The following is a 17,500-nucleotide window of genomic DNA, read 5'->3' on the forward strand; positions in this document are numbered from 1 at the left end:
GATAATTGTCTTGTAAACAGCTTGCCAAATAAGATTAATGAATATAGGTCCATAGAATTTACACCATTACTGTCTACTAAATCTTCACATTTTGATAAGGCAATGTGGGAAATAAATAATTATTCACGTTATCTAGTGATTTGGTCTCTGAAGGCTAATCTGATTAGAATTGCTGTAATTCTTAAAGTCCAGATGTGTAGATAAACAAGAATGTCTATTCACCTACGCTTTGTTACAGATGGAATTGTCTTAAATATTTAAGATGGAAATATGCTCTTTAGTGTAGATTAAAAAAACCATGTTTGCTACTAGATAAGCTGAACCTTGAAAATACTCTAGCTTGTGTGGATTTTGATAACTTGGCTAGGAAGAAATTTCACTATTGCTAAGGAATTCAGATATGGGAATGCAAACAAAATGTTATGTTGTCAATAGTCTATCTGTAGAGGTGGAAATAAGTGTATATGATGGAAGGCAGTGTTCTTTAACTGGAGAAAATCTACAGCTTTTATATTTCTATTTCTGCAGTGTGGAAGACTAGCAGAAAGCGATCCAATTCTTGGTAAGTGTTGCTAGGTATGGGAAAGTCAGTTGGTAAGTGTTGCTAGTATGGGAAAGTCAGCTAATTTAATGCTTTGTATAGACTTAGACCCTTCTAGGAGGACACCTAGGTATTTGCATCTTTTCAAGATATAATTTTTGTTGGCTATTTTGACCTTGAGGAGGGCAATGCTGTCTTTTATTTCAAACAAAATGAAGGAGGGCAATGCAGAGTATTGATTCTAACAGAATAACTAACATTGTGCCAGGTTAAACTAATTTGAATGTAACTTCTTTCTGACTTCCGTTTTATTATATATGAAACTTAGATCGATAGCCATATTAACGAAGAACATGATTGCAGCATAATATTACTAAAAAAAAAATGTATGACATTAAATATGCAGTAGGTCTGATAGGAGTTCTAGTGAGGCTTGATATTTTAGGGGTGATTTGGAAAGTACATTTTGAACTTTCATAGCGTTGACTTAAAAGGCAGATTTTCTGCATAAAATAATATACTGTATGTAGTCTCTTATAAATGTTTTGATAATTAGATAAATAAAATTAATATTTCAATTTGTTTCTTTAAATATTTTTCTTGAATCTTTATTAAACATTGGTTGGAATTTGGATTACTGCAATAAATATGTATCACTGATAATTTTTAATTTAATTTTCTTCATTCAGGAACCATGTTGTATATCATCATTAGTTTTCATCGGTCATATGAGGCACATCATCGTACAAACAATACAAAAAATTATTAAATGATTCAGTGAGGATAGCTTTGAATCAGTCATGAGGTAAGTAGGATACCAGTACCTTAATTACTGATTGGTAATGCTAACTTTATAATTATCCAAAATTAATTTCCATTCCTACTTTTAATACTTCATTAAAAGATCTTCTCCAAGATAATAATACTAGAAGAACAATATTTTAATACATACAGTATATCAGCTAGATTCTTTATGTTACTGATGTCTTGCATGATATTCAGCTTTTCAACTTAACCTTTCTTTAATTTTAACTGTCATTTAAGAATATATGTTGTATGCAAACCCTGTTTCAGTGGTCTTGTAAGATAATTTAAAAAACTGTACAAGTAATAATAATATAAATGAAGGAATTATTATTTTTAAAAATTTTCTACAAATCTTCCAGTAAAACATTTTCTAGAGATGAGGTGTAGTGTAATAACACAAGCATTGCTATTAGATATCAGTTGTTTTCATTACTTAATTATTGGATATTTTTAGTACTGTATGAGAAACTTCTCATGGTTCATTAGAATTTTGTAAAATGGTATCTTTTAGATTAAAACATAAGTGTTTGCTGTATGCTTCTCTATAGTAAACTGTAGAATTTTAGTATTTGAGTCTAGATTTCACAAATGATGTGTACCTTTACCCAAAATTGCACTGAACGGCATCCTTATTATTTGTCTGTGATTAGGTATTGTCTCCAGCTGTGTGCTTAGTTCATTGACTGATCCTTTGTCTCATGACCTTGGGTTAGTTTTCTTTGTTTTATGAGATCTTGAGGTACTGTAGGCTCTTCAAGATTTAGGTAGTCAACATCCAGTGCCACCACTGTATAAATGGCAGTTCTATATACACACCACTTCTCTCTATTTAGGTGAAGTACACATATTCAAATACTTTTGAATGCTAAACTTGATTATAATTTTTTGTGTATCAGCAAGTGGTTAACCTTGCTAATTTTTTCATGCAAGTGTAAACAGTAAGTTCTTTTAGGACCAGTACTTTATATGGTCACAGATACCTAGCCTATCTAGGCATTCACTGTTAAATAGACTCTCTTATACAGACAGGATAGACTCCTAATATGTACATTAAATGATGTATTATTGTAAAGTAGACGTATGTCATAATATGAATGACAAAATGTTAACCTCAGCCGTGATTCTCAATTCATGTTCAGTGGGCTTTGACTAGAGTTATATTTAGCTTCCCTTTAGTAGACTTTTGTCTTTAAATGTGCAGTAGTTATTTGTTTTGCATTTGCTCACAGAAGCCTATGTTGGATTACCAGAACATTTGTCACATATGTTGGTTATTTTCTCATCATGCTCATGTTAAGGTGAATTTTGATAAAGATTAGTCTTTTTTCATAATAGACTAAGAGATCTGTTATCTCTTCTCCCCAAGAATAACTTGACCTCTTGTATTGGGATATTATATAGATGCCTATTTTCCTTTTTTTGTGACTTATGTTATTTTGAGGTAGGGAATTTTTTAACTTCAAGATTTTTCCCCTTATCTGTATTAGGTTTTATTGATGATTTTTTTTTTGGTGGGGGGTTCTTATTCTTGTTGAAGGGTGGTGGTGTGGATTCCTTAGGTGGGTAATGGGACATTGACACCAATTCTTCATGTTTACATTGGTAGCATTTCATTCCTATCTTGTTTCCTTCTCTTTCCCTTAGCAAGTGTTGATTGAAGTAGAGTAGACTTGTGGAACCTCAAGTTTTTATAGTGTATGCAAATTAGTGACTAGTTAATGCAACATCAATTTACCAAAAAAGAATCTCTATTTTACACTGGTTAAGATTTTCCTTTATCTCACTTTGATGATGGTAGGAACAGCATTACTTATCTTAATATTTTACCAGTTTTTTATGTTATTGTGACTTTCTCTATATTTCCTTTGCCCTTTAGGTCTTCTTGTTTATTAATTTTAGGTTTCTTTCTCTTCTGTAGTCCTTCACTATGATATCTAATTACATTTATTGCTGATGGTGGAGTCAATTTTCAGCTATTGCTTACTCTTTGCATAAGCTCTTAACTCTGTTCCATATCTGGGAAGTTCCATTAGGCAGTGTACTGTATGCATCATTACTCAAGGATCTTTGCAGCGTTCCTTCGGGCCCTAGCTGTGACTGCTTTATATACTTCTACATTACCTCTGTTCTTCTATCCTGCTATCCATCCTCAGTGTAACTACGGTTTTACCGTAAGTGCACTTGGCAGTTGAATAGCCTCTCAGGCCCCAGCATTGGGCTTTGTGGCCCAAATCCATAAATTCAGTTACTTTGGGAAAGAATGGAGTGGTATTACCTAGAAATTTTAGTGCAGTGGTCCCAGCTCAACCTCTGATAACAGGCATTTTTCACTGGCAACACAGTGGTGTATAGTTTTGGGTGTGATAGGTATATTTGCTGAATCATCGGTAATCATTGCCTAGTTCCCTAGTCACTAACAGGGTCGGAGTCAAGATAGGGCTGGGTTGCTAATCATATATCAGTATGTTCAATCTCTAGGATCTTTTTCAACTGTGCTATGATCTGTTCTTTGATTCTGATGCTGCCAAACTACCTTTAAACCTTCTTTATCAACTGCCCTTACCAGAGGATACTCGACTCTAGCAAAATAATGAGAGGGCCACATATCTTTAGTTGTCTTGCCAACTCTGCACCCTCTAAGTGAGGTGCCATTGCAGTTCTTGATATTTTAGGAAAAAAAAAGAGGAATAAGATGGAAAGCTGGTCATTACTTGGAGATCCTGTGCCAGATATGAACCACTATCTTGGGGCCAAACATTTTAGAAGTTTTTGAGACCTAACCCTTAGCTACCTTATCCCGTATCTCATCAACCCTCAGTTGACATGATACCGCTAAAGAGTTATTGCGTCCTTTGACTGGCCAGATAGTACTACATTGGATCCCTCTTGTTATGGGTAATTTTCACTTTTCCTACACATACACATTCTCCTCTTTCCTCATACACCTGACAACACTAAGATAACCAAAAACTTCTTCACTCAAGGGTTAACTACTGTACTGTAATTCTTCAGTGGGTACTTTCCACTTTGTTTGGGTAGAAGAGACTTTTTAGCTATGGCAAGCAGCTCTTCTAGGAGGACACTCCAAAATCAAACCATTGTTCTCTAGTCTTGGGTAGTGTTATAGCCTCTGTATCATGGTCTTTCACTAATGTGGGTTACAGTTTTCTTATTTGAAGGTACACTCAGGCACACTAATCTATCTGTTTCATTATTTCCTTTTCTCACTGGGCTATTTTCTTTGTTGGAGCTCTTGATCTTATAGCATTCTGGTTTTCTAACTTGGATTGTAGCTTAGCTAGTAATAATCATAATTATAATAAGAATTGTATAAGCAAAACTATCTTGTTCCTTTCCAGAATAATTTTTCCAATATTTGAACTTATTATTATTATTATTATTATTATTATTATTATTATTATTATTATTATTATTATTATTACTTGCTAAGCTACAACACTAGTTGGAAAAGCAGGATAATATAAGCCCAGGGGCCCCAACAGGGAAAATAGCACAGTGTTTAAAGGAAACAAGGAAAAATAAAATGTTTTAAGAACAGTAACAACACCTAAACAAGTATTTCCTATATAAACTACAAAAACTTTAACAAAACAAGAGGAAGAGAAATTAGGTAGAATAGTGTGCTCAAGCAAGAGAACTCTAACCCAAGACAGTGGAAAACCATGGTACAGAGGCTATGGCACTACCCAAGACTAGAAAACAATGGTTTGATTTTGGAGTGTCCTCCTAGAAAGCTGCTTACCATAGCTAAAGTCTCTCTTCTACCCTTACCAAGAAGAAAGTAGCTACTTAACAATTACATTGCAGTAGTTAGCCCTTTGAGCAAAGGAGAATTGTATGGAAATCTCAGTGTTGTCCGGTGTATGAGGACAGAGGAGAATCTGTAAAGAATAGGCTAGACTATTCGGTGTATGTGTAGGCAAAGGCCTCCATAACTTTCTAGCAGTAGTATCTAAACGGGTGGCTGGTGTCCTGGCCAACCTATTACCTAGTCTATCAGAAAGACTTCAATTTCTTTTTTATTTTGTTAGTACATAGATGTGTAATGATGATAACATGAGAGTAGGAGTGCTTTAAATATTATTCAAACCTTATTTTATGTTGTCTGTCTCCACAGCTCAGCATTCAGAATCCCAACACTATGTGAACACATTTTAAAGGAAAATTTTAACTTTTTGATGATCGATTCTGTAAATCTGGCTATTGCTTGAATATAGAAGTGTAGAAATATCAATATTTAAAGAAATCCTTCCACAATAGTAGTAATTTACCCCTATAAAACAGATAATTGATTATAAATGATATTGCTATGTCTAGAATGTGATTATTTCATCAAACTATAAGTAAAAAGATTTACATCATCTGAGAAGGGTCTCTCTGCAAGTTTGCAAATAAATAAGGCATTGCTATTTTTGTGTGGATGCTTTTGTCCTAAATGTGAAATGTTAAATCAAATGGTAATTTTATGCTGTCTGTTCATACCAGTATACAATTTCTTAGTATTTTATACAGCAACTGATGTTCCACAATGTCATCACCAATTGCACAGTAAAGTATACATGACAGGAGTACTACAGTACGTGGAAATCTTAAATTTTGGAGTTTATTAAGTTTCATGGATGTAATCTACTTAAAAAGTATTGGCATAGGGTACTTTACTCTTTTTTTTTCTTTTTTTTTTGTTACTCTGAACTATTTTAATGTATTTTCAAGACTATATCACAAAATGTTGTTAGGCCATGTTTTTTTTTTTCCATAGAATAATAGTATGAATTGTAAGAAATTCAGATTTGTTTTACATAAATTATTAAATGTTTTTCTTTACATATGAAACTTTGCAAGGGAGAAGTTTTAAAGTTAGGAAGTTATTTAAAGGAAGATATCAAATATTTACATTTTTCTTGAGACTCAAACTTACATTTAAAAGGCTAACAATTTAGAAAACAATATTGTGTATCACAGACAACTTTTTTTCAGCTATTTATGATAACTTTATTTTAAAAATTTGAGCGACGGGTAAATCTTTAATCTACAATACATTACTGTACACTGCCTTATATGTGTAGTATACAGAAAGAAAACTTTTGATAACCCAGAAATTTAAAATTTTTATACAATATAACGAACAATGTTAGAAGTGGACTCCCAAGAATTTTAGGAATACAGGATTCACTTTTAATATACATTGTCTCTTTGTAAACAGATTTATTGATAAAGGAAAGGAGGAAAACTGTCTCATTCTTTTGAAATTTTTCTCTCTCATATCCTGCAGATAAAAAGCTGAAGGATGAACACAAGATGATACGGTAGTGTAGGATACCTGTATGGTAGACAACACTGATTGCTCATTGTTATAGCTTCCAGTTTTTTTTATATTAAAGAGAAACTGTAACCATAAGGATATATTAACAATAAGCAGAAAGTGTTCTAAAAAGTAAGTGCAATTATACCATAGGATAAAGAATATAATGCTAAATGGCAGGCTATGTAATGAATGACACACAAGTAAAAAAAGGGTATTTTTGGGGTATTTGTGGATAAATACATAGGGAAGGGATTCCTATATCATAGGTTCTTGGCACACAGTTGAGGTATGAGCAGGATGTGGCCGGTAGTACACAGCAATGCTGTGGCCTTTACTGGATTTTGGGTTAGGATAGGGTCTTGAGGTAAGGGAATGAGTAATTTTCCGAGGCTGCCCACGGGGTGTACGTGAAGGGTGTTGGGGTGGACGAGGTGAACGGAGGATGTGGGCAGCTCCGGGGTACAGCTACGCAACAGGATCTGGACGTGTCGGAGGAGTTGGGGGGGGAGACTCATGTTCAACACTACTACCTTCACTGATCAAAGCAGCTACTTCACCTTTCTCTTCAAACATTCGACCCTGTTGGAGAAAGTATGGTACAGTACAGAATATTATGCAATATATGGTACACTACAGAATAGTATTAGGCAATATATATGGTACTTGGTGTCAATACTTTTGAAACATCAATATACAGGTTGTTATAGGATGAGTAAACAATTTCACAGAATAACGATAATATTGTACAGTAAGCCATTTTGTTCCTACATAAATACAAACATTGTCCTTTAATAGGAGTATGATTTCAGCTTGGCTAGAACTCTGCTGTTAACATTTTTAACAAGGTGTCGATAGTTACTGGCAGGTGGTAGGAAAGCTCTGCCCACTCGCCACGTCATACACTCATACGCTTATGTCTGTATATTGGCTGTTTAACTGTTTTCTTCTTTCCTTTACATAATGAAAGTGTGTTTTTTAAATATGTAACTTCCCTGGTAGTTACATATATATAGCTTAAATCCCGCGTTTCGACGCGGCACGACAGAAAATTCAATTTCGCGGCGATCGCCGCCATGACAGTAGGTGGTCATACATGAGCGCCATCTCTCATAGGTTATCAGAACCATCCCCAACATTCTTCAGAAATTCTCTGTTGTTGATCGAGTCAACACCTCGGGAATTCGTTTCGCCGATATATTACTTTTTGGGCTCAAGCCATAACGTCCCAGAGAATTAAACTAAAGGTTTCACATTATTCTAACTTCTGGCACGAGTACCTTAAAGGTTTCCCTTTAGGATATCGTATATCAACAGGGGACGTATGCTTGACATGCCACATGGCTATCTGCACCCCACATAGCATTTACGCTTCGAGGGGGAAGGTGGCAAGTTATAGGAGGAGCCGTTGCAAAGTTATCCTCCTGCGTTACTGTTACTGTACCTCGCGACGTAACAAAACGGCAGCCATAGCTGTCCGCCATCTTGACTGACGTCACATCCGCCCGCTTCATTCCTAATCTTGTAGCGTTTTCTGCCAGTTGTGTTTTCCCAGTGTTCGCTATTTTCAGCATCATGTCGCAATCTTCAGCCTCGCCTTCTTCTGGAAAGTTGAGTACCATATTCTTGTCTTGTATAAATAAGCTCCAGCCGTAAAGTAACGAATATTTTTCTTTAAATCTTGTGTGGCGGAGCTGTGCCACGACCGGAGGCGTCATGTTGAGACGCTGCCAAAACACGTGGAAAATATAAGAATTGCGTATTTTCTCACAAACATGACACAGTACCTCATGAAAAAAAAAAAAAATACATAAGCCCTCGTTCATACTTCGTAGGGTCATATAGCACTCTTAAACAGTTACATAAGACTTCGTAACAAAATACGTGAAATAAAGAGTTAATTCTTAAAAATAAAGTAAATTTACATATAAGGACTTGAGTAAAGAATTCAATGAAATTAACGACGAAAGTCTTACGTAATTTACATACAAAACATATACCTACATGAGAGGAACTCATCTCATGTGCTGGCTATTTACCTCTTAAATACAAATAGGAAATCTATAAATAAATTATTTACTCTACGCTAGACTAGCTTCGTAAGATAGCTCCCCCCCCCCCAAAGACTTTTTATTCCGGGCCTGAATCCAACGATTCGGCCAAAGATAAAAACTCTGCAACCACGTTATCTTTACCCGAGATATGCTTTACATTAATACATTAGAGTTGCAAACATAATGACCACTAGTTAACCTTTGATTATTATTTTTCATCTTATTAACAAAAGTTGAAGGATTAAGATCTGTATACACTGTAATCTCTTCATTCTGTGGTCGATTTACATAGACCTCAAATTTTCGTATCGCTGTGATTAGTGCCAGCAGTTCCTATTCAACTGTCGAGTAGGCTCGCTGATGTTTCTTCAGCTTTGACGACATAAAACAAACAGGGTGAAGAATTGCTTCCTTGTCGTCTTGCAATAAGACAGCTTTAATCCCATTATCCGACGCATCCACTTGGATAAGTAATTTCTTGTTGAAATCAGGTGCTCGCAGAATCGGTTTTGAAGTTAATATGGCCTTCCTTTGTCCTGGTATCCCGAATGGTTCTTGGAACTCGTTGGCGAGAGGGAATCTCCTTATCGATGAGTAGACCACAATACCTGTTCTACCACAACCTGTCTGTTTGTACTCTTCATATCAAACCTTTTCGTTCGTCCTTGACTTGTTTTCACTCATTCAACGGAAAATTTCCTTATCTCGTTGACCCTTTTCCTCAAATCCTAGACATTTTCTCCCGTTTTCTCTCGATCCTTCCATTTTCTCCTAACATTTTAATCGCTTCTCGTACTTCTCATCCAAACACAATTTCATTCGGGCTACATCCCATGCTTTCTTAACTCTTTTACTCCCAGGCTATTTGGAACTTTCCAACCCTTTACCCCCTGGGGTTATTTTTTATTTCAAGCACATTTTGCAATATAATTTATTTAAATTGATCTAACAGCCTTAATTTTCGTCATAGAGAGGTCAGGTTGGTCTCATTCTGAAGTTTCTGAAAAAATTATAAAAAATATGCAGAAAAAAATGTAAATAGCAGTTTTTTGCAAGGACGTACCGGTACGTCCATTGGGTTAAAGGGATGGGTTTTGTGAAACGTACCAGTACGTCCTTTGGGGGTAAAAGGGTTAAAGAGCATTACATACTGCAAATAACATCAATGGTAGTTCGATGTTCCATTCATTCCCTGTTTCGCTGCAGAACTTCTTTAACATACTCTTCAGTGTTTGATGAAACCTCTCTAATACACCTTGGGTCTATGAATGATAAGCAGCTGATAGTTGTTGTTTTACGTCCAACAGTTTCATTATGTCCTAAAATAATTGACATGAAATTTGTTCCTCGGTCACTCTGAACGATTTCCGGAATACCAAACTTAGTAAAAAAGTCTAGAAACTTCTCGGTGATTATTTTGGCACCGATGTTCCTGACGGGTATGGCTTCTGGGTATCTCGTCACTAAACACATCCAGGTTAACATATATTTGTGACCTTTTTTTGTCCTTGGTAACGCTCCCACAACGTCTAACGGTCCCACAATGTCGATCATTGCCGTGCTTAAGGGTTCTCCTCGCACTTCAATCGGGTATAAGGGAGCTTTCGTAATGTACTCGTTTGGCTTTCCAACCATCTGATAAACGTGACATGCACGGCAAAACTGGCTCACATCCTTATGCATGCCAGGCCAGAAAAAGTGTTTCATAATCTTCTCCATAGTCTTCCTTATTCCTATGTGTCTCGTCTCGTGCGCTACAGCAATCACCTGTCTTCTCAAAGGTGCGGGAATCAAGATCTGACGGTATATACCCCATTCGGAATTCCCAGGGATATCGGTGGGTCTATGCTTCCTCATAAGTAACCCGTCATTCAGTGCGAGACTGTTGTGCCTCTGTCTCATCAACCACACGATACAATAACTGTTAAAGTCACATCCTTCCGTTGCAATCCTATCAGCCTTTTCCTACTCACTTGTCCTACTTGTAACGCTGAGTTTTCTATTTCTTCTGAGTTCATTTCTTCTTTGTCTTCTTGTCCATTTATCTGTCGTTCCTCTTCTCTTGGGCTTAGTCAGGAGTTCTCTTGCGTACCATCAAGGGAATCCTCTTCTTCGAAAAACAAATCCTCCAAGGTCATTGCTCCTTCGATTTCTTTTTCTTCTTTTCCAGCCACTTTCTTTGTCATACTCTTAGTCATCACACAACTAGGAAACAGATATGGGTAGTTCTTCTAGAGTTCAGTGGTAGGACTATACTTCAATGGTTTCTACGTTACAATGAGATAAGGCACAAACGGCACTCCACCAACCTCATTACCCAGCAGGACTTCCACAAAAACTCTGTTAAAGTCACATCCTTCCTTTGCAATCCTATCAGCCTTTTCCTACTCACTTGTCCTAATTCTAACGCTGAGTTTTCTATTTCTTCTGGGTTAATTTCTTCTTGGCCATCTTGTCCATTTGTCAGTCATTCCTCTTCTCTTGGACTTAGTCGGGAGTTCTCCTCTTGCGTACCATCAAGGGAATCCTCTTCTTCAGAAAACAAATCCTCCAAGTTCATTGCTCCTTCGATTTTTTTTTTTCCAGCCACTTTCTTTGTCATACTCTTAGTCGTCACACATCTAGGAAACAGATATGGGTAATCCTTCTCGAGTTCAATGGTTTCTACGTTACAATGAAACAAGGCACAAACAGCGCTCCATCAACTTCATTACCCAGCAGGACTTCTACTCCTTCGACAGTCAATGAATCCTTTACCGCAAAATCAAAATTACCTGTCACCAACTTGCATGACATTTTCGAACGACAAATAGGGGTAACCTCCTCACCTCCTATTCCCTTCAAAATAACCGAGTCTCCTGTAAGAGACTGTTCCACCAACGGGTGTACTCCTCGTATCACCACACTATGGTTGCAACCTGTGTCTCGCAATATCTTGATCGGAGTTTGCTTACTCCGGTCTATTGCTGCTAACTAACTTCATAAATATATGATTGAAAGGCATCCACACTGTTTTGGTTTGCCCTGTTCGTCGTGTAAACGTTGGCAGGTTTATTTTCCTCTTCATCTTATCCCGATTGTTTCTTCGTCTTCACATTCTGTTTAGTCGAATTATCCTTAACCACTTGGGTGACTGATTTCAGTTGGTTTGACCATCATTACTTACTGATATGGCCTCTCTTGTCACACTTAAAACAGACAATATTAACCTTCTGCACATCTTTCATGATACTTGAATGAGGGCGACTCGACGATTGTTGTTGTGGTACTATCGTATTCTGCTTTGGAACAGTACCAGGGCTACTTCCGCTGTAACTATTGAACTTGTTCACATAGTTATTACTGAACTGGTTTCTATGGTTCGGCGAATACTTGTCACTGGTTGGAACAACGGTTGAAACTTCATACCCGAGGAGGGTTTACGACTGATATTATAATCTTCCCTCAGCAAAGCGGCTTTATTATGTTTCTTCACCTCTCTCTCTCTCTCTCAAGTATGTTCGAATATGTTCAGGAATTCCTCTTAGATATTGTTCTAGTACTATTAATTCTTCTAGATCATCCATCTCCCTTACGTTAGCAGCCTCTGTCTGTTTCTTAAAACATCTTCATACCTTAAAAATCGTCGTACCTTATAAGCGTAATCCAGGAAAGTAATTTTCTCGTCCTTCCGCAAACTTCGGAATCTTTCATTATAATATTCAGGGGTCATCTGGTACACTTGTAGCAAGTTCCTCTTCACTTCTTGATACTCCTTCCTCTTGTCCTGAGATAGGGATAGATAAGCACTGCATCTTTTCCCAAAGAGCACACTCTGCAATAACACAGACCATTTATCTTTAGGCTGTTGCATCGTCGATGTGACCGTTTCAAAATGATCGAAGAATTCATTGTGGGCCTCTTCTGTGAACTTTGGAATTAACCTTTGGGCGTTCGTCACATTAAACATGGGATCGTGCAAAGTAAAGGTCATCTCTGTCGGCGTTGCCGACTTTGCACGGGCATTCAACAGCTCCAATTCCCTTGCGTATCTTGCTTCTTCTAATCTCTTTTTCTTCCTGTCTTCTTTTTCTTCTCGTCTTGCAATTTACCTTGCTTCCATTTCCCTCACATGTCTTGCGATCTCTCTGGCTTCTTCTGCTTCCATTTCCCTCGCACATCGTTTTTCTTCCATCTCCTCTTCTCTTCTTCTTGCTTCCATTTACCTCGCACGTCCTGCTTCTTCTTCTCTCTTCTTCTCATCTTGCTTCCATTTCCCTTGCACGTTGTGCTTTTATTCTCTTCTGCCATCATCTTCAACTTGATCAAATTCTCCTCCGCTGCAATTCATCGAATCTCAGCCTCTACATCCCTTTCTGCTTTCATGCCTTCAGTTTGTGGCTCAACTGGTCCTTGCTGCACTACAAATTCTTCTTCAGCTTCCTCCAACAGTTGCAAGCTGCTACAATATCTTCTTCCAACAATTTCCGAGTTTATCAACGCTTCTAAGGCTAGACACTTGATTTGGGCTTTAATCATTCCACTTGTTGCATGGCCACCACATGCCATTAAAATAGAGAGGCACTGAGCTTTAGTTACATTAGCTTTTGACAATTCCTGAACATTTGGGTTTTTCAAAAACTCTTGGATATTAAACTGTGCCATCTTGAACTTTACAAAAACTTTTACCTCACTTAAAAAATATATCCTAACAATACACAGAATCCTATCACTAAACAGTTCAAACCTTTAATCAAAACACGGCCCTATTATCACCAATATTTAAAACAGACTTGCTCAATCCCAAGGGTCTGGGCACCAAAAAAATATATTATGGTCCTGTGTCTGGGGACCAAAATATGTTATATTATATATTACAGCTGGCAAGTTACACAACCTCCCGAGTTCCAAACTCACCTATTTGTTTAACAAAAATGTGTTACACTAGAAAATACTAATACCTGAGCTCTGAGGAAATTATATAACCTCCAGATGGCAATATATAAAATCACTAAATATCAAAAGTTCTCTTAAGTACACTCAAAACAAATCTGGGTAATTATTATTAAGAAGAACTATTCAAAACAACCTCTACTTCGATTCTTTAACAGGGAGACGAGAGAGTACCGTAAGAAACACTGGTGATCAAGATAATACACATGAAAATTAATATATTCTATAAAAATTACAACACTTTTAAAAAATTTACATAAAAAATAAATCACTTGAAATATTAAATCTGAACAAAACTTTAGACTAAGACAAAAATATAATACTTATTAAAACTAATGATTAAACTCTTATAGAGATTACATAAAGTAACTGATAAACTTGAGAGTTTTTAGCCCACACAAAGTAATCACACAGTTAAGCCAATATAAAAACACTTCATTTTTACTTGCACGGGGCCAGTTACAAAATCTCTAAGATAATATTTTATAAAGTACTCACTATGTTTACAAAAACTCATCACACCAAAACCAATATTTCACAATCGCTGAACACTTTTAGAGAATACACCGATCTTGTATGAGAGGGGAGAGAGAGAGAGAGGGTCGATGGCTTATGACTTACGGCTGGAATTCTCTGTCTGCAGCTATGCATCCCTGGAGCGCATATATATGAGCTTAGTAACTACTAGATTATTCTAGGTCAGAAATCTAGAAGCTTGGCGGCTGGCTCAGTGACGTCAGAGTTACCAACTATCATGTATCGAAGAGGAGAATCAAACTTCGCTTGCAAGGCAACCCTCTTTCAACAGCTCCGTCCACACCTGTTCTTGGAATAATAAAAAATAGATATCCCTAGCGCTGGGGTTTTAGAGAACCTTCAAAAACATGTGGCAAATATATGAATTGCGCATTTTCTCACAAACATGACACAATACCTCATGAAAACAAAAAAATTACATAAGCTCTCGTTCATACCTTGTAGGGTCATATAGCACTCTTAAACAGGTTACGTAAGATTTCGTATCAAAACATGTGAAATAAAAAGTTAATTCTTAAAAATAATGTAAATTTACATATTCTGACTTGAATGAATACAATTTAATTAACGACGAAAGTCTTAGTTAACCTTTAACACTCTAATGATTAAACTCTTATAGAAATTACATAAAGTAACTGATAAACTTAAGAGTTTTTAGCTCACACAAAGTAATCAAACAGTTAAGCCAAAATAAAAACACCTCATTTCCTACTTGCACGGAGCAAGTTACAAAATCTCTAAGATAATATTTGATAAAATACTCACTATGTTTATAAAAACTCATCACACCAAAACTTCAATATCTCACAATCACTGAACACTTTTAGAGAATACACCGATCTTGTACGAGAGGTGAGTGGGACAGAGAGAGAGAGAGGGTCGATGGCTTATGACTTACGGCTGAAATTCTCAGTCTGCAGCTATGCATCCCTGGGGCCCATATATAGGAGCTTAGTAACTACTAGATTATTCTAGGTTAGAGATCTAGAAGCTTGGCGGCTGGCTCAGTGACGCTAGAGTTACCAACTATCACGTATTGAAGAGGAGAATCAAACTTCGCTTGCAAGGCAACCCTCTTTCAGCAGCTCCGCCCACCCCTGTTCTCGGAATTATAAAAAGTAGATATCCCTAACGCTGGGGTTTTTGAGAACCTTGCAAAACACGTGGCAAATATATGAATGGCGTATTTTCTCACAAACATGATACAATACCTCATAGAAACAAAAAAATTACAAAAGCTCTCCTTCATTGTTGAAAAAAGTGAAACGTTTTTTCACTTTGTTCTTTTTAACTTTTGAGTGTAGTATCCACCCTTTATGGTCCTTTGATTTTCTACTTTGCTTGTTTCAAAATTCTAAGTTTCTTTTTTGTTTTTCGGAAAAGTTTAAATTATTTATAATGATTAGTTCGTGTTCTTGCTTAGGAGACTCGTTCAGTTTCAGAATGTTATGTTTTAAGTTTGGAAAGCATCAATAGTTTGCAACCATAAAATTCCTCCTTTAAAGTGATTAAATTTAATACTAGTCTTGAGACTGAACGAAAACCTTTAATCCACCTCAAAAGTTTACTTCTAGTCCTAGCGTTAAAGACGGGAGTGCATTTTCACTTAGCAGCTGAGAAGGGCGCGTCGACTCTTCTCCTGTAATTTTCACCTATCCAGCCTAAATTTTATCATGAAGCATCAAGTGACTAGTGTGACCGTCGGTCGAGGATGATCCTGCTTGGAAGTGTGAGCACTTGGATTACTTATTTTTAAGGCTACTATACCATGGAGTTACATCGACTTGTGAATTAACAACGACAGCTGCAATTGACCTAGAGAGACTTGCTTAGAGTGGAGGTAAGTTGCAAACCACATTGATGCTTGTGCCTTGTAAATTTCACTTAAGTTACTCATTCACTTAGAATGAATTGTCTCCTTAACCTGAACCATAAAAAATCATCCAAAGGACCAACCATATTGTTTTTATTTAAAATCTAGAATTTATTGCCGGTTTAATTACTTATATTTGTGAAGTGTCTGTTTTATTTTGCTCGTTCGAGTTCATATTTGTTTGACCTTCCTACATTTATTATATTAATTGGCAATTAATTAGTTTTGTTGATATATTTTCGTATATTTGCTCTCTATTAATAGAGCGTATTTATGACATATTTATAGATCCTGGGGACTTTTCTGGTATTGGTGGTTATTAGTGAGGTCGCATCATCGGTCTTCATAAGGACGGATACCTCGCTTAAATACCAAGAAGCAATAAGACAATCTACGATCCTGAGCCATTTTCTCTAATACATATTTCAGTGAAAGTTCTGTTTTATGTAAAATAAATATTTAAATTTTCTCTTGATTATAATTTATTGCCATTTGATAAATTTTTATTCCCTCCAGTATTTTGAAAATTCATACCTCATAGGGTCATATAGCACTCTTAAACAGATTACATTAAGACTTCGTAACAAAATACGTGAAATAAAAGTTAATTCTTAAAAATAGTGTAAATTTACATATACTCACTTGAATGAATTCAATGAAATTAACGACAAAAGTCTTACGTAATTTACATACATATACCTACCTACATACATACATACATACATACTTTGCAAGTATTGATAATTTTTTTTAAGTTACTATTATCCTAGACCTACCTGATGGTTTACATCATGGTGCATCCGTCTCCATGTGAAAGGTTTACGGTCAGTATTAACATCTGAATTAGAGGCGCTGTATGTTGGATTAGTGTATGTCAGTGCACCTCTCTGTGGCCCTTCAACCATCTTGGTTTGTTCTTTATACTTCCACCACATGACTACAGCAAGCACAGCTAACAAACCAAGGAAGGCACCCAAACCTAGTACTGCCAACACTGGCACAAGACCATTTGAATCGTCCAGCGGGTCACTTCCTAAATCTCCAGCTCTACTTTTTTCAGTTCGATCACCCTCTTCCAGACTTGTTAGGGTCTTAATAACTGGTCCTGTTAAGAAAGGAACAGTTTAATTACTATGTATTAGTAACAAAGTTTTGAAAAAAATATAAAAAGTTTATTATTAACTAAAAACAGAATTCTAATTATAAAATTTTTTTATTTCTATACTCAACACATTACCCATAAGCCAATCTAGTCTTCGTTTCCAAAGTCGACATTATCCCCTCCTTGCAAAACCATGTGTCAGTGGTGAAGGAGGGTGAGCATATATATGAACATTAGGAGAGTATAGAAATAGATTATATTATTGAAATTCGTTTATTTATATGATTTCCTCAGATGTTCATGTTGCCGACTCCCACACACTGTTGTTGGA

The 17,500-nt window shown here is 36.3% G+C and overlaps 1 protein-coding gene and 1 long non-coding RNA gene across 2 annotated transcripts in view; one reads left to right on the forward strand and one right to left on the reverse strand.

The window, feature by feature from the left end:
• Positions 1-6,771, forward strand: part of LOC137654518 (uncharacterized) — a 40,951-nt gene extending 34,180 nt beyond the window's left edge. Inside the window, exons 3-4 of the long non-coding RNA XR_011046646.1 lie at positions 1,231-1,346; positions 6,642-6,771. This is a non-coding gene — a long non-coding RNA (uncharacterized lncRNA). The remainder of the gene's footprint in view (positions 1-1,230; positions 1,347-6,641) is intronic.
• Positions 6,772-7,117: 346 nt separating this feature from the next.
• Positions 7,118-17,500, reverse strand: part of Lrp4 (LDL receptor related protein 4) — a 339,698-nt gene continuing 329,315 nt past the window's right edge. Inside the window, exons 25-26 of the mRNA XM_068388178.1 lie at positions 16,844-17,172; positions 7,118-7,253 (exon numbers count right to left, since the gene is read on the reverse strand). Of these exons, the coding sequence (XP_068244279.1) occupies positions 7,140-7,253; positions 16,844-17,172 (443 nt within the window). The 3' untranslated portion in view covers positions 7,118-7,139. The remainder of the gene's footprint in view (positions 7,254-16,843; positions 17,173-17,500) is intronic.

The sequence above is a fragment of the Palaemon carinicauda genome, chromosome 1 (assembly GCF_036898095.1).
Source record: "Palaemon carinicauda isolate YSFRI2023 chromosome 1, ASM3689809v2, whole genome shotgun sequence".
Lineage (NCBI taxonomy): Eukaryota > Metazoa > Arthropoda > Malacostraca > Decapoda > Palaemonidae > Palaemon > Palaemon carinicauda.